The sequence below is a fragment of the Misgurnus anguillicaudatus genome, chromosome 3 (assembly GCF_027580225.2).
Source record: "Misgurnus anguillicaudatus chromosome 3, ASM2758022v2, whole genome shotgun sequence".
Classification (NCBI taxonomy): Eukaryota; Metazoa; Chordata; class Actinopteri; order Cypriniformes; family Cobitidae; genus Misgurnus; species Misgurnus anguillicaudatus.
Window position 1 is genome coordinate 18,167,834 of NC_073339.2, and position 25,864 is coordinate 18,193,697.

General features: G+C 36.7%; 1 protein-coding gene and 1 non-coding gene across 2 annotated transcripts; one reads left to right on the forward strand and one right to left on the reverse strand.

The window, feature by feature from the left end:
* Positions 1-778: 778 nt before the first annotated feature.
* Positions 779-24,154, reverse strand: LOC129445434 (von Willebrand factor A domain-containing protein 7). The gene is made up of 16 exons (XR_012367464.1): positions 24,109-24,154; positions 18,009-18,224; positions 17,298-17,579; positions 16,254-16,347; positions 15,312-15,440; positions 14,979-15,165; positions 11,534-11,703; positions 10,719-10,831; positions 10,323-10,439; positions 9,961-10,167; positions 7,938-8,070; positions 7,338-7,490; positions 7,037-7,126; positions 6,514-6,785; positions 4,400-4,693; positions 779-1,578 (listed from the first exon to the last, which is right to left on the reverse strand). It is a non-coding gene; the product is annotated as a von Willebrand factor A domain-containing protein 7 (transcript).
* On the forward strand, positions 20,874-23,044 carry LOC141363547 (zinc finger BED domain-containing protein 4-like). The gene is made up of 3 exons (XM_073866342.1): positions 20,874-21,797; positions 21,911-22,164; positions 22,543-23,044. The coding sequence occupies exons 1-3, from the start codon at positions 20,874-20,876 to the stop codon at positions 23,042-23,044; spliced, it is 1,680 nt and encodes a 559-aa protein (XP_073722443.1).
* Positions 24,155-25,864: the final 1,710 nt, after the last annotated feature.

Consider the following 25,864-nt stretch of genomic DNA (forward strand, 5'->3'; position numbering starts at 1 on the left):
CAAATGTAATTGATCAAAATGTTATTTATTGAACATTTACTTACCATTTAGTGAAAGAGATGACCTTCTGGTTGAACTGCATCATCCAAAAACACGGTTCAGTGTGTGCTGTAAAAAGGGGAAGGTCTTCTCTATTTAACACTCTAGGAGTTAACAAACTCCACTAACAAAACACTGTAAGAGTTAATTTAAAAAAAAAAAAGTGGTAACACTCTGTTTTAACACCAACTCTTTATTTTTATAGAGTTAAATAAAATAGTTTTAACTCAATCCAGTGTTAAATTAACTCCAAACTCTTTATATTTCCATTAACACCGTAATTTTAACTATGCTAAATTTGCTGTGAATATGAACAGTCTTCGAAGAGCCTGCATGATCGAAACGTTACCTTTGGTGTTGCTGACTTTGCATTCTAATATTATTCCGCTTTTTTTGGTCAAGCACTCAGTTGAGATTGATGTGCGTGCTTTTGCCTGCTTTTTACAGTATTCGAACAAAAAGCAAATTTGATTCAATACAAATGTCAATTTAAATCTAATTTTTAAAATGTAAATGTGTATTTAATTTTATAACAAATATATGCAATGATTTTAAGACATAGCACAGACCTTACAGGTAAGTAACCATGTTGTTTTTAGTAAGCAAGCAATTTGACTCATAGCTTTCCTTTAGCTCAACAGGAGCTCTTTATATGTTTTAGTATACTATATTTCATAAAAATCTGGGATAATCAAGGTGGATTTATTTGGCAACATTTTCACAACTGGACAAGCAGGTGTTAAAGTGCCGGATCATTATATTTATTAATCATTGTTATCATGTTTTGGTCTACTGATTTTACTCTACGTATAGGCCTATCATTTCTTAATTTACAAAGTCATATTCATTCGAAAAATACAGAGAGGTTCCTCTTTGAATGATCATAAAGCAAAATTAGTCATTATTGTACGTTAGATGCATGGGTAACATTTTAAACACAGAATTACATCAATGTCATACAATAACAGCAAGTGCTCTTAGATCTAAACATGACAGACAGACAGAATAAACATCTACAGTATGTTTACTCAGCATGTTAACCCTATATCTTAATATCCAGTATGGGCCTTTACATTCCCTTTACCATATAAAGAAAACAACTGAAATGAAAAGCAAAATATACTCCAATAATGACACAAAGTCTCCGCTAGATGTGGCGGCAACAGAGGGCTTTTTGTAGTTTTTGTGGGAGGCATTACTGTGGTATTTGTGGTGGGTATTGCTGTGGTGGGATTTTCTTCTTAATAGAAGTGAAACATGTACCCACATTTCCCACCCCATCAACAGCCACTACCTGCACCTCTGGAGAACAGCAGGAAGCATTGTAGAAAGCTACGGTCACATTAGTGCCATTCTCACTTATTAGTTGACTTGTACTGAGAGAGCCGTTGCCGATGTTTATGAACACTGTATGGCTATGCCTGTACCGTTACCATCCGTCAGGTTTGTGGAGAGTTCCCATGATGCATTGCTGCACACCACAGGGCAGTCAGCTTTAATGCTCCCTATTTTACACACAGGTTTAGAGACATCAGTTATCTGTCACAAAACAATAATAATTTAGGTAAAGGAGTTTGTAGCAGTTGTGTTTGTTATGATTTTAAAAATGAAATGGTTAATATTGTTTACAAACAAAGGCATTGACAGAAGATACAGAGTGCAAAATCACACATAAAAACAACTTCAAATCATGTGGATTGCACCAACAAGGATTACATTAAGAGTTTAACGATAATCTAGGGTTTGTTGATCCCATTTTAGTTTTAATTTGAGTTATGTTGCACCACTTAAATTTAAACACAGGATGTGTTGCACATTTGTCTTGAAGAGCCATCGTGTCTGTTCATTCACTGCTCTTTAGTTCCTGACCGAAGTGCGCATGACACAGGACAACCCTACATCAAGGCATTTTGTGGTATAGTCACGAAATATTGGATTTATTAATTCATGCTCATGGACGCATGGTACACGGAACAAGGAAAACACAGAACAGGATCATCATCACAGTGAAACAATACTCAACAAAGGACAACTGAAACACTAGGGCAATACATCTGGGTAACAAGGAAACAAGACCAACCTGGGAAGACAATCAGACAAGGACCAATGGAACAAAAAAACTACAGAAGACTACAGACATGGCAGACAACGACCAGATCTCAAAATAAAAGACATGACTAGGGAAACACAAAGTGAGATCATTACAGGGTTAGAGTTGGTGTTTTAGTAGCTGTCACTAGTTGTGTTCTTTTTGATGATCGATCTCTATCCCATATATTTAAAAAAAAGATGTCATTGTTTGTGCTATAGCAGTGTTTTCTCAACCCTGGTCCTCAAGGACCCCCTTCGAGAAAGTTTTAGATGTCTCCTAATTTAAAACACCTGAACTAACTCATCAGCCTCCTTCCAGAATGTTTCCGTAACAAGCTAATGAGTTAAATCAGGTGTGTTAATTTAGGAGACATCTAAGATGTCGGATTTAAATCCGATCGCTCAAACCACTTCAGAAGGTGGTCTGGGACCCATTTCAGACGAAACTGGACATGTGAAAAATACATCTGGTTGATGAAACCACATCTTTCAGCACATAACTCCTCCCAAACGTTAGCACAACACCCAGAAGTTAGCCGATAGGCAAACAAACAAAGACGACACACTCGTTGCTTTATGAAAAAGCTTCCTAGAATCAATAAAAAAAGAGTCTAATGACAAACTCAAATGATATTAAACAAAGAAATAAAACTTTAAGAGAGAATTTTGGGAATGCTTTTCCCGTCATGGACCTGCATTAAATCAGCACGCTCTCCTGCTGCGCTGTACTGCGAGCTTCAGCTCATGCCGAGCAAAGAGAAGACGCGTCCCCTGCCAAACATACAGTACAACATACAGTAAGGGCTGCCTATTGTTGCATAAACGTCATCTTAATTTTTTTAAGGCGGAGTAATAAATAGTGTATTTGCATTTTGGGCGGGGGTAAAAGATCGGATTCATATCCGTTTTACCAAGACGCATTTATGTGGCCAAATGTAAATGGAACAGTTTTAACAAATCAGATAGCTAACAGATCAGAGAAAACTCATGAAGTGACCAGGTGTAAAAAGGCCCTAAAACATTCTGGAAGGGGGTCCTTGAGGACCAGGGTTGAGAAACACTGTACTATATGATAAGGAGGGTATCACGGACTTGATGCTTCAGCAACATGAAGACATGTTAATGAGGTTGAGATGTTTTAAAAACACAACTTTAAATCGTACCACGCTAGTCACAGTGTCAGTTTCTGGTAAATTAGCCATACATTAAATTGTATAATTTTTTTTAAAAACCTCCTAAAAAGTTTAAAGGGCATCTATTTCATTGCTAAAAATTTTTTTTTGTGTATTTGGTATAATGCAATGTGTTCGTATACATTTTTGTAGCTTCAGATATCCCTGCCTACTGTACTGTACCTCGAACGCTGTGATTTTGTACAAAGCTCATCGATCTAAACACCGTTGTGTCCCTGATTGGCTAATCTGTACGTTGTGATTGGCCTGAATACCTCTGACATCAGCCAAAAATGTGACACCCCTTACCACGTTTGAAAGATTCGCTCACAATGCAATGCTGACAGGAGTTAACTTACAGGCTTAGTCTGAAGCAGGAGGAATTATTTTAATGTCAGTCTTGTCTACGTCAATAATCCCAGGAAGTAAACTGTTGCATACAATCCGTGTGTTTGTTGTAGTCCAAGAAAAGAGATTTCTGTTGGAAACGATAACTCGCATCATTGTTTTCTGTGGGGTTTGTACCTTTTGCATATCATTAACACACACTTACACACCAAAGAAAAATGTCAAATTGTGAATTGGACCATAGTTGCCCTTTAAAGTTAATCCCTAACTAATATTTTAAAAAGAAGGTAAAATTATGGAGCAACAGGATTATTTTTAATAGGAACTGATTATTTTTAAACAAGATCTAAAATTTGGTGCAACAGAATTTGTATATAAGCCTTAACGGTGGGGTCCATGATCTCTGAAAGCCAATGCTGACATTTGAAATCACCTAAACAAACACATTCCTACCCCAATAGAATGTGAACCTTCTTTTGATAGACCCGCCCCACACATACGCAACCCAGGCAACGATGTTGGTTAGTAGACACGCCCCTTACTGCTGATTGGCAAGTGTGTTTTGATAGTCGGCCCGACTCCTTTTACAAAGTGTTTTTCAAAAATCATGGACCTCGCCCTTAATTTAAACCAGATTTAAGCCTAATCCTTGTTGGGGCAACACACTCATTGTGATTTGATTTAAAATTACTGTATATCTACAGTAGTAGCTGTAAATGACAATGGTTAATTGTAATTCTTGGTTTTACCTCAGCCATGACGGTGAGTCGCAGTGTCACATAATTCAGGTCAGCGGACTCTTGATCTTCTGCCTCAATGATGAGAGTGACATCACTCCCAGACTCTGTGTTGGAGGGCGTGATCAGTGTTGCGGTTCCCTGAGTGCTTCCTCCTGCTTTCCCACTCAGGGAACTGGGGAAAGAGACTTTGAAACCACGGTCATTCCTGGCACGTATGGTGTAGATGCCTGCACTTCCATTATTGGTTAATGCAAAGTTGACATTCAGAGGGATTCCAGCCTGTAAAGTGCTCTGTGATTCGGCCTGATAAAGGAAAGAATGTATTCTGTAAGCATCATACTATGAAGTAACTGGATTTCACATTGTGTTAGAAGTTTGAGATAAACATTTTGTTTAGCAAAATCAGCAACACAACAACGATTTTATTAAAAACAAAAAGAACGAGAAAACATTAGGGGATTTTGTTTGGACAAACAATGATGTAGATTTACTACTACAGAACCCCATTCACACAGCACTTTGATCCCAGAAAATGTCTGTAAAAATTGTCAAAGCCTTTTGTGTGAACACAAACACGTCCCGTAGATGTTCTGGGATCGCTCCCGTAAAGGGGACCTAATAATATTGCAGCATTTATGGACGCTTCCCGTGTGAAAAAAAGGAAGAAACAATGCTGTAAAAGACGTGTCGTAGTCAGGACGTGTGTGTCATCGCAACGAGAAGTTAATGTTCAGCTCTTTGACACAGGCGATTTAAATGCAGATAAAAATTTACGACAAAAAATATCTGCAAATTGGACTAAAGCAGAGATCAGGGAGGTCATCACTATCTAAGCTGAGATCACATTCACCAGCATAATAGAACAAAACATTACATGCTCAATGATCTGAGAAGGAAATGACGGATAAGCAGCAAACTTTAACTTAATAAACTTTAGACGTTGCGGTAAAAACCTACCAAGTGCAGAACTTTAATACGCAATGTGTCTTTATGGGTTCTGTGTGTGAATGTAATGAAAAATGAACTGGCAGTGAAAATGAACCAAATGATCCCCAGACAAATCATCAGACATATATTCTGTATATAATGCATGTGTGAAAAGAGCTCAAGTGATCCGACAATAAAGCGGGAAAATTTTGTGAAGTTTGTTGGAGAAGCATTAAACACAGAGTTTTTGTTCTGCTCCGCCTACAGGTTGGAAGTGGAATTGTCCTAAATAATTTTACAATGCATTGTACAAAAAAGAGATCAAGTCGGCATGTTTAGTATCTGTAAAGCGGTATTACTCAAGTCTAGTAGCAGAAAAGCCAGCTCGACATCAGTCTTGCAACTCCTGGCCTCCCTCAACTCTCGCCAACGAGTATAAGCCCGCCCGAGGTTCACTCTAGTTCGAGCTCTTTCTCTATCGTGCTCCCGTTTTCTTTCCTTCGCCTCCTCAGAAATTAAACCCTTCTTTTTCTTTGCAGGCTCCGCCATGATGAACGCATGAACGTTAGGTAATGGTATCTTTCTTTTATATGTACCTGCCGAGTATACTCCACCCACAGCCTGCAGGATGCTCCACTGCCGTAAAGCAAGTTTTTGTAGTTTTTACTCGAACTACAGAACCGCGACCCGGCGGTTGGAAACTTCTTTAGTGCAGTTTTGTCCGAATAGAGGACTGCAAAGTGTGAAAATGCCGTTCACCCTGTTTCGAGTGGAAGAACGACTGAAACTTTTTTGGAAACATTTTTTAAGGTAAAAAATACTCTTTGGTGTTGCTTTAATAATCTGGTATTTTGAGTAGCACAAACACAGTCCTGTTGGCCGCCATTGTTGTTATGGTATGCCTGTAGACGAACCACGAAATCTGCATGTGCATGATGTTTCCGTTTATTTCTTACCGATTTGCATATTCATTGTTTACACTGAAACAATTATGGCATCATTTTCACAAACTTGCACTTTGAACCCCGTTTTCAAAATGTAACATTTTCAGGACCCCAAAACACCATTGTGTGTAAACAAACAGCCAAAATGCATAAAGAAGTTTACTGTTTTTGGTTAAAACATTCATTTCTTATTTGTTGTAAATTTGCTATAAAGTCACATTCAAAGTCGACAAACATTGTCTTTAAGCTCACCGTGATTTTAATGTTAGAGCCTCTGTGTTGAATGGATGACTGTCTCTGGAATTGGCCAAGTGAGGATCCATTAAGATCATTCATCAGACCTTTTATTTGTACTACAAATGGCCATTCTGGGATTCTTTGTAAGTATATCAGGTAGTCTGCCCCACCCAATGATTGTATGGTTCCATTGACAGTATTCGACCCTGAAGCTTCAACTAGAATTAAGTCAGTCACTGTGATCAATTCACCTCCAGTCACAGAGAGAAACAAGGTGCCATTTCCACCTGTGATGACAGAAACAAAACTGAGCTAATAAAACAATGCATTTTTACATCAATATGGTTTGTTTATATTACTAATGATGTTAGATTTCTTTAAATGCTTTTTTTTCAGGTTACATAAAATTCCTACTGTATAGTATGTACAATATAAAACTGTATAATTGTGACAGATAAACTCTGTACATTTTAAATTAAGTTTGACTTTTAGTGATAAGAAATGTTACATTTGGAAAATATGTAAACGAGATCATTACCACTGATAGGGCGATTGTCTTTTGGCACAAAGTCCCCTTGAAATCCTTCAGATCCCACAAAGTTAAAGAGGAAGTTGAAATAACTCTGACCTGTGTTGAAGTGTATAATGCAGATAAATAATGTACCACATACTGATGAACAGGCAATAATTCTTTTTATTTAGGAAAACTGACATTTTACAGCACTTAAACAGCATCATTATTGCTGAAACTAATTGTCTGGAATCAAATTTAGGCAAGCAAAATTGTAAGATTTTTTTTTTTTAAATGACATCTACAAACAAAACCAAATCTCTCTTACCCCTGATTTTAATGCTGTAGGGGCTTGCAGAGTTAATACTGATGCTCCATACCCCGTTCTGATTCTCTGAGTTGAGTTTAATTCTCCATAGATTCCCCACAGTCTGAATGCTACCTAGAGGACCATCTGTCACTGATTCTGACTGAGACTCACCTGAAAGAGACAAAAGACACGCAAAATTCAAATCTGTGATGCCTGCAACATGGTTTAATTAATTCATATTAGCATATTTACTAAACAGGACAAATTAGCGTGAGAGCGCAATTCCCAAATTTACAGACAAGGTGCACATTGAAGAATATAGGCACATCATCTCATTTCCGTAACAACCCCAGTAATTTAAGACATGCTTTTCAGGGGCGTTAAATAATGGTGCAAGTACCATAAGTTTGATGAGCGCAAACCTTAGTTACCACAATGCATGAATCAAATACTCTCTTCCCATAAAGTTTGCGTTGGAAGGGGAAACTCCGACAATATGAAAGAATGTCATGCGCTATTTCTTCATTGCGGAATTATCAAGGAATAATTTTATTTAATATTGTCTAATAATGTGCAGTTAGTGTCATATTGTCAATATATACAGTATGTCTAGCTCACCTGTTGGGTTGTAGAGGGTAAAGACTGGAGAGACCCCTGTGATATACATAGTCACATTGGACAGAGATGAATCCAGGACAAAAGAAAAGTTTTCTGCCTTTGCTGGATTTCTCATTACCTGAAGAACAGTCACCTTAAAAAAAAACAGGGATATGTGTAGGTATAAATCATGTTTATATAATATAAATTACACTATCTAGGGGTGGTTTCCTTGACAGGGATTAGCTTAAACCAGGAGTAGGCCTTGATTTAATTGGAAAAAATAACTAGTTTTAACGAACATGCCTTACTAAAAACTGATTACTGATCTTGGACTAGTCCAGTGTTACCAAACATTGTTACCAAAAATGATAATCAACTAGGCTTTAAGTTTAACTGTTGAAATGTATTTAAATCACGTCATAGTTTCAAACATAACAGCATTAAACACTTTCAATAGAGAAAATAAACATGCAAATTTATTATTCATTTGCAGTGACAAAAGTCATCATACTTTCTTTTTGGCTGGCTTTTTAGTTAATTAAGGTCCACTGTCTGTATTGGTTTTCTCTGCTGGTGCCGAATCTCCAGTTTTCTTTTCATTTCGTGCCCCAAACTTATCCATTGTTAACTTTTATACCTGCTACCGTCTATACATTTTGTTATGCTTCAGTTAACATTCCGACCTTAATTCATATCTCGTCAATGGCGGGGAAAGAGTTAATGATAAATACATTTGTGATGTGCCATCAGTTGTGGTCTTGAACGGTCTTGAAATAAAATTCTGAGTCCTCTTTGTCTGAGACCGAGACGAGAGCGAGTAAAAATGCAGTCGATTCCGAGACGAGACCAAGACCTTTAAAAAGTGGTCTTAAGACCAAGACCGTTCTCGAGAACTACAACACTACCACGTGGTTTTAGATGCGAAATGTGAAGCAAATTTGAAACAACTGAACATATGTGCTTGGCCATTTGAGCACTTACGAGACCGGCACCTATGTGTGTGTGCTGTAGCACTTCTATCTGTAAGACAACACTCGGTTCAAGTCAGAAATATTTTTGGGGTTATAATGTTTCCAGCTGCAGTGAAAACGTGTTATGATGGTGTCTTAACTCTTTCCCCGCCATTGACGAGATATCTCGTCAATCAAGAGAAAAACGCTTCCCCGCCAATGACGAGTATTTCCGTATTTCCGCAACACCGCTGTTATCCACTAGGTGGCGCCCTTCCGCAACTTTTTAAAACCCAAAGTATTGCCCTAAGGCAAGCTGCTGCATGTCCGTGTCTGTTTTAAAGATTGCTCTGAATGGGATCTCTATGAAAAGTCCATCACAAAAATGGAATTAGCTTTTTGCTCAAAATGTGGTGTTTTTGCAGAAACCTACCCATATTCAAAAGCTGATTACAAAAAAACTACTGAAGGTAGGATGAAAAGTTTTTTTTTTTTTTGAAAGCAGAGGGTCTGTTCTTTCATTTGGTATATTGTATGTTTATATATTTGAAGAAGAACATTTTCTGGAAGGCATTAAACTTTTGTGAAAATAATGAAATATGCTGGCACTGGCTGGCAACTTTTTTTTAAAACGCTGGCGGTGAAAGAGTTAATAGCGCAGATTGATACTTTATCGCAACCTTGAGTGATGAAGAGAGAAACATCTTGCCTCATTGTTCCACTAAGCAGAGGGTCATCACTGATAGCAGTTGCCTTCCCTTGCAAATACCTGTATCCCACTTACTCTGAGTCTGCTGGCCATTTGCGTTTACACAAACTTGAAGAACATATTGCTGGGCGAGATTGTATTTTGTATTTTTCATAGTTTCCACGGTTGTGCAGTGGTTATGACAACCGTCACAGCCCTAATGGGCACAAAAATGACCAAAATGTCCTCCCGTCCCACACTTTTAGAAACGCTGGACTAGTCTAATTCCTGTGTGGGGAACCGCCCCTTAAAGTTTATAATTTAAACCCATAAACCTAGATTTTGCATAATTACATGAATGTATTTACATTTATTCATTATACTGTAATTATTTTAAACATACCAGAGCAGAGGCAGATGATTCAGTAATGAAGGCTGTGGCCTGAGACAATGTACTCTTGGTGAACTCTATGACATGTCCCCCAGAAACATCTGCCAAGTCTCTGTACAGCTGTATTTCTGGCTGAGACATTCTTGTTGAGGAACGCTGAGATTGTGAGACGTGCCTTCTTTTGTGGAGTGAAAAGGTTTTTGTCAGCATAAAATGTACCTGTGTTTTGGGAGCACACAAAGCAAAGAGTCAAAGACAAAGATGCAAAAAATACAGATACAGTAAAAATACAGATGAGACCAAAATGTTTTAGCAACAGAGTTAATGCAACAAATAGGGCAGTGGTAACGCATGAATGAACTGCAGGCACTTACTCTTGACTTGGTATTTTCTATCATGGCTCGAATTGTGCTTTTTAATTGAAAGTCTTTGGCTCCAGCATCAGTAAACACATAAATGTCTGAAGATGGAGGAGCTTCTGCAAGTGCCATCTAAAGAACCAAATAACAATAAAAACTAGTAAAAGTACTAAACAAATTCTTTTAAAGTTAATTATAAGGCAGTTAAAATGCAGTCCTTTCACATTGGGGGCTATAAAGCAATGTTAGTTGCGATGATGTGCTGCTGGGTTATTGTTACTCAACCATGAGTTGAAACAACCCAGCAGTTGGGTTAAAACATGTTCTGTCCAATAGCGGCCCAACCCTGTGTTAAAACAACCCAGCGCTTTTTAGAGTTTATATACATACACACACAATAGAAATGCCCACCTGGAGTCCCGATAAGGACATTTCTGGTTTATCTCCTCCGTCATGAGCTGTGAGCAAGCTGATTTTTTCTTTGAAATACTCTGCATTTCGAGTCCTTATCAGTGGTCCAGAATCTGTAGTCAAACATATATATCTCACGAAAGTGAACAACCATTTTACTAAATCTTCTCAAGTGATAACACTATACTTTTATGCTGACCACTGGATGTTAAACATGGTACCTTATGTCAAAGAACTCTCTGAGGATTTGAGAATTAGAAATGTTGTTCTCCACAAAGATAGCCTAAGCTATGAAAAGATCGGTAACATACTGAAAATGAGGTACAGTGCAGTGGCCAGGATCATACAGAGGTTTTCCAAGACTGTTTCCATTCGGAACATGACTCACATGGCCCTAACTGAAGCGACAATGGTTTGAAAATAGGAAAAAGCAGTTGAGTAACCAATCCATGAGAATGCCACGGAAAAGAAAATCCGTGGTAGGGCCACAGAAAAATGCGGAGATCCGTGAGAATGCTATGGAAAATGAGCAAAAAATTCTGTGACTATCCCACGGAACTTTGTGAGACATAGTACTAGTGAACTTTTATCAGCTAATGAAGCAAAAATTATGAAATTCAACACATAATTTTAGAATTAAATAATAATAATTAATACGGTAGAAATATAATCTAACTGTGATATGTTACTAACTTCAACACAACATACATTTTACATGTACATTTACACAATACAGGGCTATAGACCACCAGAGCACCACCGCAACACAGTTTTGAAGTTGCCATGTCATATATAAAATAGTATAACAGGTCTACCTGGGTCATTAAATGGAACTAGGATATATTCTGGAGGTTTCTCTGCTGATGCTATCCTGCTGTCAATAATGTTAAAGGACACTCTCTTTGCCTCTTCGATGTCACCAAACATACTGCCTGTGGTGTCAATAACAAAAGCCAGCACTGACGTCTTGTTCATCCCCACCAATCTGAGAAAAATAAAGTAGGAAATCAATTACTTTACATACTTTTTTGTAAAAAAAAATAATAATAATAATAATAATTTGCAAAAGGCGAAAAAAGGGTTTTGTCCTTTAATCCAAATTCATCATTCAACATCATTGCAGTATTTTTTCATTAAAAAACCTTTTTTCACATTAAAACCTTTAAATGTCCTTTTCTTTTACACTGAAAAAAATGATTCATTGAATTTAATCAATTTTTTTAAGGTAAGTGGTTGCAATCGATTTATTTAAGCTACATTTAAACAAAAGTTTTATATTTTACTGTGCTTTACTAATCTTTTTTGTTTAGGTGTAGCTTGGGTGGGTTGGTTGCAACCACTTACCTTGGAGGAGTTGATTGAATTCAATGAATCATTTTTTTCAGTGTAGTCATGTAAGTAAAAATAGCAGGCTTAATTGCTGTAAATGTATGGATTATAATAAATGGGAGTGTACCATTCATCCCACCACCAGGTGACACCCTCTCCCCATCTGGATTATGGACACACACTCTACTTCAAAAAAAAAGGCAAAAAATGTTTTGTCCTTTACAAATTATATCTTTTTTTATACTTTTGTTATAGGCTCTTAATTCTAAATTAAGTATTTGTCAGAATTACTGACTACGTAAACAGTAATGCGATTATTTCCTCAGAGTAAGGACTTAAAAGAGGAACTGTATTTTATGGCGTGGTGGCACTTTTGGGAGTACTTCGACTCGGCGCAGTAACACCCTCCCTCTCCCATTATGAGAGTGAGAAGGGGAGCGGACTTTTCAGGCAAGTCGGAGTGCTCCCAAAAGTGCTATTACGCCGTGAAGTGTAGTTCCTCTTTTGAATTCGCTTGGAGGAGCGCTGCGTTTTGTTTTGTACCGCCAAACTTGCTCGTGTGGCTGCTCGTCTTGAATGGGAGGGGCGTTGGTGTGTTTGGTCGCTTCTGGCTTTGTCTCTGGATGGTGCCATTGAATGAATGGGGCTAAGCTAAATGCTATCGAAGCGTTGCAGCGTGCTCCAGCGCTTACGTGCACGCACACAGATGACAGAGGGATGTATCAACAATTCTTAGTTAAGGTAATAACATATTTTAATATTGAAAATGAGTAGACTATTCCTTTAATCTTAGTAAGATGTTTACATGATTGGCGGTACTGTAACCTTTACACTCCAGTTTACATGCAGTTTTTATTTTCTGATTATTCGAGCTGCCTTTAAGAACAGCAAGCTAAGTTCGTTTACCGTTAATTATTAAGACTAGGCAGGCAAACTCGTGAAATAGTGAAATTAAAATAATTCGCCATAATATGGTTTAACACGTCAATAGAAAATATAAAGTTACTAGAAATAAAGCAGTTATTAATTTTCCTAATGCATGGATGTTTGACCTTTACTTCCGTTTAAAACGTTATACATTTCGCAAAGGAGGTTTTTCAGCACTTTGTTCGAACAGCAACTCAGCGACCCCTCCCTCCGCAATTTGTTTTTTTTTAAAGCTGAAACGGGTCCGCGGTGTAAAAAGCAAAGGTTGAGGATCCCTGTTCCAATGGAATGGATTCTGACTAACAGCGCCTTGATAAGTGAACCGACAAATGCGCCAAATTAGAGAAAAAGTGGGTGGGTCCATTATCATTGGTCTAAAAAAGTGGGTGGGTCCTGTTCCGACGCCCATGATACTAGGTATGTTACTGTGAGAATATTTTACCACTGTTAATCGACGTGTGATCCTAACTTAAAAATATGTTCGTCCGCATGGACATTGAAAATTGTGAAGATTAATTAATATGATATGTTTTTATAATATAATATGTTGTATGTAAATATATGTATGTATATCTGAAGTTGTAACGAAAGTAATTCCCCCTGGGATTATAGTATTTCTGCTTCTGATCAATAGCGCATGCTGTATATTCATCTGAGAACTGATGACGTCTGTGTGTTTCAGACCCTGGCTGTGTGCACTGAAGTGTATATGACAATAAAGTAGTGAAACTCAATGTATTTATATTTAAAATGCATTTTAAATAGGCCTATATAGGCTCATAGGTTTTTGTTAAAAAAAAATTCACAGCACCCCCTGTTCAAAATGACTTCCAGCGGCCCTGATTCAGAAAATCGCCCAATGCAGGGCACGAATGATGAATTCGCATATACTCTCCACTGTTTTAATTTACTTTATTTATATAATTTACATTAAATGACAAACATGCATTTCGTTATGCGGTCCTGTGCTGAAAAAAACAATAAAACCATTACAGAAAATTCTAATGTTTTCCATTTAAATACCAATAGGAACCATTAGCTTTTACCATTAAAAACACTACACTGTAGTGTGTTTTGGGCCATATTCTATTAGAACCAATACATACCATTAGAGACCAACAAAAACCAATACACTGTAGTGTGCTTTGGGCCATATTCCATTAGAACCAATAAAACTCCCAATAAAACCAATGGTTTTATTGTTTTTTTTTTCAGCAGGTTAAAGACAGAAATATTATGACAGGGCCTGTTACAATTTTATACTGTATGCTGCTGTTGCCTTATTTGAGCTGTTTCTGGATGAAGTACTGCTGACAGTTCGTGTTGACAGAGTTCAGGGAAAACTTGAAGCAAAACTTGAAGCAAGATGCGTGACTAAAACACATGCCACTTCAGTTAGTGCGGTATAGATGCGATTAAAGCCTTTACATGGCCGCATAATTCGTTTAAAAACATTGTACGCCACCTCTTTTAATATGATTATACTTACTGCAGTTATGAGCTTAATCACATTTTTTTTTAAAGTGTTTTTACATGAAATAAAGTATAATTACAATATCGCCAAAATCCCATTATAAATGGCATTAGGAGGGTGCATGTAAACATGGTCAGTGTAAATCTATCTTATTGGGGCGGTTTCCCGGACAAGCATTAGACTAGTCCTAGACTAAAATAAATGTAAGAGCTGTCCAAACTGAAAACAACTTGCACCGACATCTTAAAATACATTAATGCTCATTGTTTTGCCTAAAAATTCACACTAGTTATATTTTTTTAACTAAACTAGATCTGGCTTAATCTAATCTTTGCCCGGGAAACCACCCCATTGTGTATTTATTTGTGCTCTGTTTTTGTCACACTTCCTGTCCAAGCTTAACCTGCTCTTCCACCACTACTAAAAAGATTACAAGTTCAGAAATCATCAGATTTCATAAATTAAAAAAGAAAATTCACTATGTTTTTCTTTTTTTTTTAAATGAACATCTCTGAATAAGGGTACCATACTGAAGAAATGCCTGGTTGCCTTTGGCCAGTCGAATATCTTCCAGCAATTCCATGGTGGCTCTGATGGCCATCTCTGCAGCACGTTGGTGATAGATGCCATGACTTGAGGTGATCTCATCTTTATTGATACCTCCAGTAGGTTCTTTAAAACTGGTCTTGTCAAATTTGCCACCGTGGCTACACTTGCCTAAAAAAAATAGAAGTTAAAGTTAAGTCTGCTCATCCTAAGATGTATTGATATCATGGTGTTTCATGACTGTATTGAGGATTTTTATTGGCTGCCAAGAGCAGCTCTAAACCCATAATACTGTATCGGAGGACATGCTTCCTTACCTTCAGGTTTGGATGAGGAAATCATGCTGAAATATCCTGAAGTTAGGAGGTTCTTTTCTTTTAACTCTGGGAGAATATTATCACTGCAGTTATTTCCATTGCAGTTTCTGCATGTTCTTGTGTTGGTATCTAGACATGTGTTTGTGTTGAAATAAACACAATGAACACAAGTGAAAAATTATTGAGATGTCTTCTTTGTTAATTTTAAAGATGTACAATAATAATTGTTGACAGCTTTTGTGTTACATTATCAATAATGTTAAAGTCCCCCTGTGGTGAAAATCAGGATGTTGTTATATTTCTATGGGGTGTTTTTAATATGCTTTAAGACAAACCATGTGCAAATTCATCATTCAACATCATTACAGAGTTTATATATATATATATATATATATATATATATATATATATATATATATATATATATATATATATATATATATATATATATATATATATATATATATAAATGTATCCAATGTATGGATTGTAATAAATTCATCCATTCATCCCACCACCAGGTGGCATCCTCTTCCATCTGGACTATGGACTCACACTACTTTCACATTCACTTCCTTTTCTGTTTATAGAGGATATGCAGACATGTTAAATAAGGAGACATCTAAAACTTTCTGGGAGGAGGCCCTCGAGGACCAGGATTGGGAAGCACCGTTCTAACCATTCACAGCCTATTCACATTTAAGTATGTTGAATAAACCATGGCAGGATTTATGTAAGGAATATTGACGACGGGCCGTTGATTTTTGAAAATAATGCACACCCAAGATGGTAAAGCACACCTCATATAAAATACATCATATATTGTATGTATGTAATTGTTAATTACCCATTTTAACTATGGCATTAACCAACTTTGTGTGTTTAGATTAGAACCACAAAGCATTTGAAAAAAAGTTTATGTGGGAACAATTGTCACTATACCTGCTATGTTGTCGATTATTTTGTCCCCATCAATGAGTTTGCTGAAAGGAACACTTTTATCCAGTTCCACCCAGTTACTGTGACTGTAGAAATCCTGTACATAAAAACACATCCATTTGCATTTCCTGTCAAATTTTCATAATGCAACAAACAGATATTATTTATTCATTTACAGGGACTTGTCTGACATGTCTGATTTAGACAGCAATAAAAAAATAGTTATAAGAATTTAACTCAGTATTTTTAAAACAAATTTGCAACTGAGATGCACTCAGCTAAAACCAATATAAACAACCCAGATTAGAATATGTTCACAGTTTCTATTGCTTGCGTATTGTTGTTGCCTGTACTGTGCATGGTTTTATGGTTTAGTTATTTGATAATGTCTTTGTTGTATATGGCCAGATGAAATTATGCCATACCCTAGGTTTTTGTGAAACGCTGCCACTGGTTTCAACCTAAAATGCAGTTTTTTTAACCCATTGTTGGGTCAATCCCAAAAATTTCCTGGGTTAATTTAACCCAAAGGTAGAGCTTGGCTGAATCCCAAACCGCCTACTTCCATACTATATAGTATGTAAAAAGCGCTACTTTGCGTACTATATAGTATGGAAGTAGGCGGTTTGGGATTCAGCCCTTGTCTCTTTTTGATCTAACACTGGAAACAACCCAGCATTTTTAAAATGCATGGTGCAAGAGTTTTTTTTTACCAAATATATATTTTACTGAATTTATTAGGACATTGACCAAATTGCTGAGCCTTTTCCCTTTTTTCAGAAAAGACAGTGAATAGTGACTGGAGAGTTTTTTAGAAGTGAAGATTTTTGCATGCACTTAGTAGCTTACTAAGAAATACAATTTTGTTAACATTTGTTGAATACCAATTAAATCACTGAAGTGACATTTGTGAAAATAAGAAATTTCAATTACTAATTACCTTTTTATTGCTATTAAACTGAAATTACTGAACCTAAACATAAGCACACAGGGTTTTGCATCTTAGCTCTTCAAATATTCTTACACACTGACTTTGTTATACCATACCTGTAAAGTATGACATATTATGCCCAAACTGATGCGGGCGAAAACATAGCTTTCCTCATCTATGTCGGTTTTTACTGATTTCAGGCCATGAGTAATAAGCTTCTGCCCTTCCCTGATTTTCTCAGCATCACAGTGCCGTTCAGGATGGATTTGATCTATGTCCACAAGAGCATTAGAATAAGATGTACTGGCAATAGCTGATTGAAAGCCATGTGTGGAGTAGACAGAATGTAATCCTGAGCAGGCTTGCTGAACAGCAAATAAAGTCAGGGTGTCGTCAATCTGTATATGGAAAGTGAAAACAATTGTAAAAATGCAAAAAATATGCATATATATACACATATATAAATCAAAATAAAACGTTTTTTTTTCCTTTTAGTATAAATATGTTAGGCTTAAAAATCACATTCCAACAGTCTAGTTTTTCAGAGTATGCACTGTGCTAGTGATCTTTGAATATTTTATTCCAAAAATCTTAAATATTGTGCCTTTAAACAATATAAGGATATTGTGCCTTTAAACAATATAAGGGTTAGAATAAATGACTGAATTTTTATACAATTATTTCATAAAATCAGTTTATTAAAATCCAGTCTTAACAGAAATAATGGTAAACAAATGTTGCTTGCTTGTCAATGTCTGTCCCCGAGTTCTGAAATAACCAAAACCCCTTGCACCTCAATGGATTACACTCCTACATTCTGGTCTTACGGTTAGCTTGAAGTCTTGCCCCTCAGCAATGGCTACGTCACGGCACACTTCTGCAGTCTTGCGGAGAATGGCCATCTCAGTGATTTGTCGATGGGTTAGGGAGCCCTCAGAAGTAAAGGGTTTGAAAGCTGTTGCCCAGGGGGGCTGAAAGGCCCCCCTGATGAGAAATACAGCCAAAAATATCAGCAACATCATGATGGTCCACAAGCACAGGTCCTATGGGAAAATTCACTCATTATTCATTTCTTAACATAGTTTTCAGATGAAAATATATAGAACCATATTAATCTAAAGTATGGTTTTTTGAGTATGTGCATTTGTGTTTCTTTCTGTAAAGTCAACTAAACATATCTGTTCACTGTTTATTGCCCAGAGTCGCCTTTTTTGTGTCATTATGTCAATTAATGCTGAAATACACAAAAGTGCAAGGTAGCTCTTGAGTAAAGTGGAGTGGCTGAATGACATTGAGTGTGAAGTGAAAGTACAGCTAACATGTTCAAAGTTTAGCAAGTCACATCTACCCCGTTTGAAATTAATAAACCCACATACAAAAAATACTGTATAAAGTTTGAAAGTTTGCATACAGTTTACATTCCCCTGATTTCTAAGTTATATTTCCTTCTTAAACATGCGTGAAAGTTTGTATATCAAAACTAGGGCTGTCAATAGATTAAAAAAATTAATCTAGATTAATCGCATGATTTCATGAGTTAACTGCGATTAATCGCAAATTAATCGCACATTTTTATCCATTCTAAATTTACCCTAATTTAACACATTTTTTAGGTTTTTAATATTCTAATCATATATACATATATAGATGCTTTATGCAAATGTATGTTAACAACAGCCTGTTTACATTTTAACAGAATCACCAGCCATTGTTTTGTATATGAATTTTCCTTCCAGAAAATTTTCTTTCTCCATTTTTGTTTGCTGCTGCATCATTTGTGACCTGTGCTGGCAAGTTGAGTCGGAATTAGCAAATTTAAAAAAAATAGTTGTTCATATTTTGACATTCTCTTTTAAAACATAGAACAATGCATGATTTGTTGAAATATAACAAAATATGACAGAACTACACGTGTTTGAAGTTGAAAGAGTCAAATTACCACAAACATTTCCACATCCATACATTATATTACCACATCAATACTTTAAAATCACTGGTAAAACTAATAGATTTAGCACACACAAAGCAAAAACATCATCAATGTATGTTCAACTTTTTTTCCTTTTGTTTGATTGACATTGAGACAGACTGCTTAAAATCTAAGTGATTTAATATAATGTTACACATCAGATATTTTTACCCAACAGTTAACCAAACATTTACTTAAAACATAACAGATTATAGAGCCTACCTGCCTGAATTCTTATCAAAACAGATATTTGTAAAACTGTAATTTTGTGTAGATGTCTATATATCCGGGTCGCGCACTCGCGCGTCTGTGTGCACGCGCTTCAGATATCAGTCAGTCAGCGTGAGGGGATCGCTTTTGAGTCTTGTCGCTCTTAATAACTCTTTAACATTAATCAGGTACCGAACTTTATCTCTCTTAATGACTCTTTTAACATCAAGCAAGTCCTGCAGTCTATTTTCTAAGTCATGCATAAAAGCGAAACCAAAATGAATTGAGCCGCATCTTTGTATTAGATTAAGCATTAGGAGGACGGTAACGTTACACCTCTCAGACGTATAAATAAAGATCATATCAGATGTCCAACGAGCATTTAGAGCATTGGATTTGGTAGACGATTTGCTTAATGTTCTTATTTCTATGAAAACCTTTTACTCATTTAGAGAGAGTCACATTTGTCTGCGTCTCTGTTCATTCAACTATGGGCTGGACCAAGGGTCAAACAGAAATTGCGCGTTGCGTTAATCTCCGTTAATAAAATTAGTGGCGTTAAAATGAATTTGCGTTAACGCGTTATTAACGCGTTAATTTTGACAGCCCTAATCAAAACTAATGTAAACTTTTGCTAAAATGTGTGTGATGCGTTGCTTACACTCTAAAAACAGAAAAGCATTTTTAAAAACAAATGTTAAAAACATTCTGTATTAGTTTACAGACAACACACTTAATGTATTGTCCCTAAAGTAATACATTGTGTTATTCTTAACACAACTTGGGTTGTCCCTTTTATTTATTTAAACAATAAACGACACAAATAGCATGACACAAACAATGTGTTAAAAATAAAAAATTTTAGAGTGTAGAATGAGTGCTATAATCAGTCAAAGATCATACATTGTCATGAAAAATCGGCATAACAGCTAAATGTTAAAAAAATTCATATACACCTTGAGCTACGTGAAATGAAAATGTATACTTTTCATTTGGTGTGAGTTTGCTTATAGTTAAGGAAGTGTGTGTGCAATAGAACCCTGCCCAAAACACAACAGAAAACTTAATGGATTTAAAGGTTTTTGGGCGGTTTCTCGGACAGGGTTTAGATTAATCCAGACCTAGACCTTACAATATTTAAGTAGTTTTTACAAACCCTACAAAATAATACTGGTGTGTATCTTGAGACAAAACAGTATTCACAAATTTATAATTTTCTCTTTATAATAATAGCCTAATTCACTTAAGCTATATTTAGAAAAAACACAGTAACCAAAAATTCAAAACTAGGCCATGCATTCACTGAAAAAAATGATTCATTGAATTTAATTAATTTTTTATGGTAAGTGGTTGCAATTAGGGATGGCCCGATACCGATACTGGTATCGGGGATCGGGTCGATACTGTCCTGATATACTCGTACTCGTAAAAATTCGCCGATACCACGTACATTTTGCTAAACGAAATTTGCCGCCGCGAGTGCTTTGTCAGTTAAGAGGGGAACTGAGGAATAATGTCGGCGGTTTGGGCTCATTTCAAGATAAGGGATGATGACAGCAGCAAGGCAGACTGTAAGTTATGTTCAGCTAAGGTGTCGAGAGGAGGAAAAGAAAGTACATCGTTTAACACCAGCAATCTCATTAAACATCTGAAGACGCATCATAGCGCTGAATACGCACAGTTTAGTAAAGCTAAAGCAACTCAGCAGCCAACATTAACACAGGTTTTACAGAAGCGCGAGAAAATGTCCAGAGATAATCCACGGGCACTAAAAATAACAGAGGGAATTGCATACTTTATTGCACTCGATGACCAACCATTGTCGGTTGTTGAAAATACAGGATTTCGACATCTACTTGGCATACTGGAGCCGCGATACGAAATTCCCAGTCGCCATTACATTACAGACGCTATGCTACCTAAAGTGTTTAATGATGTGAAAAAGCACGTCAGTGGCCTTTTGCGGGATGTTTCCGCTTTTAGCTTTACAACAGATATTTGGTCAAGCAGTGTCTGTCCTACGTCTCTTCTCAGTTTAACTGTACAATGGCTTGATGACGACTTTACTCTTCGCCAAGCCACCTTACAAGCAAAGCCATTTCGGGGATCGCACACCAGCCAAGCCATAGCAAATGCGTTAAATGGGATGCTTCAGACCTGGTGCATTCCGAAAACCTCTGTCCACGTTGTGCTACGAGACAACGCAAAAAATATGATTAAGGGAATGAATGATGCTGGACTCCCCAGCCTACCTTGTGCCGCTCACACTCTCCAGCTGGTGGTCCACGAGGGCCTTTTGTCACAGAAAAGTGTTGCTGATGCGTTGGCTATCGGACGCAAAATCGTGGGCCATTTTAAACATTCTCCTCTAGCCTACTCCCGCCTCGAAGACATTCAATTAGAGATCGGTCAGCCTGCAAAACGACTACAGCAGGACGTACAGACCCGCTGGAATAGTACGTTTTACATGATCCAGTCTCTGAGCAGAAACGGGCTCTGGGAATTTTTGTGTCCGAATATGAACTCCCTGATAATCTCACGGCTCACCAGTGGGCACTGCTGGAGAAGATGATGACTGTTCTGGGTCCGTTTGAGGAGTTAACACGAAAAGTTAGCTCTTCTGATGCTATGGCAGCAGATGTGATTCCTGCTGTCACTGTACTGCAGAGATTTCTGTCTAGAGAGACCGACGATGACCATGGCATCAAAACTATGAAAGGGACCTTAGCTGCAGCTGTCAAAAGGCGATTTTCTGATGTGGAAGAACAACCTATCTATAGCATCGCTACTCTACTCGACCCCAGGTAGGTGTGTGTGTGTGTGTGTGCGTGTGTGTGTGCGCGTGCGTGCGTGCGTGTGTGTGTATGCGCGTGTGTGTCTGTGTATGCGTCTGTGTGTGTGTCTGTGTATGCGTGTGTGTGTCTGTGTATGCGTGTGTGTGTCTGTGTAAGCGTGTGTGTGTGTAGGTGTGTGTGTGTGTGTGTCTGTGTGTTAGGCTGGTTAGAGAGTTGAAAACTAAAAGTCGCCTATGTCTTGCTGAAAAGTAAATTTTAGTACTTCATTTTCATGTAATACATTTTTTGATTAGGCTGTTATTTTTTTAATAGCCAAAGTGGTATCATGTATGTAGGCAAACATACCTATTGTCAGAGAGCCTCATTTTTTTTCTCCCTCTGTTATAGGTATAAAAACCGCTTTTTCTCAAACACTGACACTGCTGCAAATGCCAAGGAGATGCTGATGCGTGAGCTGTTGAGTTCGTCTGGAGAAGAGGAGGATCATGACCTGCACGAACCTCCTGCCAGAAAACCACGCAGGGACCAGGCAAGCAGCAGCCTGGACAGTATATTTGATGAAATAGCAGATGAGCAAGCACTGGTCTTGCTAAACAGAGCTCAAGTAGGTTCTACTGCACAATTAGAGACATACCTAGGGGAGACCACAATTTCCAGAGAAGACAAACCACTACAATACTGGGCAGTTAACAAAATGCGCTTTCCTACTCTGGCCAAAATGGCATCCAGATACCTCTCAGCACCATGCAGTAGTGTTGATAGTGAAAGGCTGTTCAGCTCTGTGTCACATATTGTGAATGAAAGCAGAAACAGAATCACAGCAGATCATGCAGAGATGATTTTGTTCATCGAAAAGAACCTGCCTCTCATTCTCCCAAAAAGTACTTAAAGCTAGTTCAGATCACATTGCTGACTGAAATGTTTGTTTAATTGAAACATGGGAACTGTTACTGTGCCAAAAAGTTTAATTGAGACTGCAATAGCTACATTAATGTTTGTTTAATTGAAATATGTAAATGTTTAATTGAGACTACGCAACAGTTACATTGAAATTTTGTTAAATTGAAAGCTGGAGATGGTGGCAATTAGTTTCATTGCTAAATATTTGAGTTGACGTTGTTGACTGTACAATATGTTTTATTGATATTTTGTCAGTTGTGAAGACTGAAGATTTGTGAAGAGTGCCAGTGTTGAGGCATTTTGTTTACACAGAAATATAATTTATTTTTGAAATCGCCTATATTTATTATTTTACTCATTATTACTTATTTTTAGACTTGTTAAAACAAGCAGAGAAGAAAATAAAACAGCCTTCTAATCTGTGTTCTAAAATGGTGTTCTGCCTTCTTTTTTTTGAGCCTAGCTACTTTTGCGGTAGATATATCGGTACTCGGTATCGGCAAGTACACAAATGTAAATACTCGTACTCGTATCGGTTTTAAAAAAATTGTATCGGGCCATCCCTAGTTGCAATCAATGTATTTAAGCTACATTTAAACAAAAAAGATTAGTAACGTAAAATAAAATATAAAACTTTTGTTTAAATGTAGCTTAAATAAATTGATTGCAACCACTTACCTTAAAAAAATGGATTAAATTCAATGAATCATTTTTTTCAGTGTTGTAGGCAAATAAATATACTACAGTAGATGGTAAAAACACAGAGCTAATGCTTCCACCAAGATTTTTCAGGATGTAAAAAGTAATAGAAGATAGTAGAACTTCAGTAAATAAAATAAAAGCATTTATATAATCTTTTATAAACCTTTTTTTGTTGTTGATTGTACAATGTCGTGTCAATCAGGCTGTAAACTATACTATAATTTCTATGTACAATAAGTATATGAGAGATATCTTGGCTGAGGCTTAAAGAATATCATATTTACTTTTTAAAAAACTAGCTTGACAAAAAAACCTTAACAATACACTTGACTAAAGTTAACTATGACTCACTTGACTTGGAAAAACAGAGTCTTCACAATCAGCACAAAACAAACAATGACAGCAAACACAAAGGCATTAAATAAGGGAGCAATCAAGAGTGCAACAGGTTACAATCATGAAACAATAATGAGATAATTAACTAGGAGACGAGGGGCAGGAGACGAGACAAACAAACAAAGGCCATGTGCTACCACACAAAACATGGACCTGACTCACACTGAAAAAAAAATGATTCATTCAATGTACTCCATTTTTTTAAGGTAAGTGGTTGCAATCAATTTATTTAAGTTACATTTAAACAAAAAAGATTGGTAAAGTAAAATAAAATAAAAAACGTTTGTTTAAATGTAGCTTAAATAAATTGATTGCAACCACTTACCTTAAAAAAATTGAGTAAATTGAATGAATCATTTTTTTTCAGTGCAGGACTAGGAATAAAACAGAAAGAAGAAGAAGAAATTAAGAGACAAAACTGTTCGATTCCAAATATGAATGGTTTAATTTAGCATTAAGTTGTGATTCATTCAGATGTATGAATACAGACCGAAGCTAGATCACACTAGCATATTCGTGGCTTACAGACAGGGCCAGATGGAATTTGCTGACTTTTTTGCTTTTTCTGTGTGAAATGTTTTGGAAAAATGATTTTAAATGTTTTAAAAAGATTTTAGAGAATTTAAGCTGTAAATATTAAAAATGTGCATCTAAAATAGTAACTTTTTAAAGGCTTACAATAAAAATGCATACACCAAACCAATGAGTCCTCTGAATTAAACTGGAGCAACATGAACCAAATAATGTGCATGTAAAGATAGTAAAATACTTTACATAGGGGAGAGTGGGGTGATTTGTGCCAGGGGGGAAGTTGTTCCACCCCTTGATTCTGGAAAACCATAGAAGAAATTGGTCAGGTGACCACATAATTTTGAAAAACCATCAATTTAACTTATCCTCAAAAAAAGTTTTTTTCCTTTAAAAATAAAATTTTGATGATTAAGGTTTTTTGATTGTAGTGTCTAAACAATTAGCAGTTAGCATAATGTTAGCTCTTAACTGCTGGATCATGCTTAATTGTTCAGACTTGTAGGTCTGGGGTGATTTGTGCCAAAGGGCCTGGGTTAGGTTGTTCCAGAGGTGATGTGCTCAAGAAACTACCTACACCCCAAAAACTTGGTGGCACATCTTTTTGTGTCATTTTATGTATTGGTTTCTCAATTTTTTTCACTTTTTTACCATTATTGCTTGGATATGTATTGCACGAGATTTCACACTACATGCTATTTATACGCATCTCTATGAGACTGAATGATGAAAATCAGTAGGAGAGATGAGCAGTATGGCCGATTTCATAGTATTCCAAAAACAGTAGGATATCAGTACCGAGATGATCTACAGTACCATACTACTTCTAGCAAGATTTTGAAGTGTGCATTCGATGGGCACTTTACTATCCTGTGACCCCCTGGAGAGAAGTCACCCAAAAAAGAAGATGGATGAGAGACATTGTCATATAAAAAAATGACGGACAGCGGTAATGCGGCTCTATTGAAATGTAAATGCATAAGAAAAACAGTTGTTCCTTATGGTTAAATGGAAGTCACTTGTTGTTAAGACTACTGTACGTATTTTACTTGATGTATCAACATGGCTTGATGGCAACATGGATGTAGTGCATTCAAATTTCATCCATACTCTCCATGTTCATACTAGAACATACTGTTTCAATGGTCTATGAGTAGGTACTTAGGTCTTATTCAGTACATAC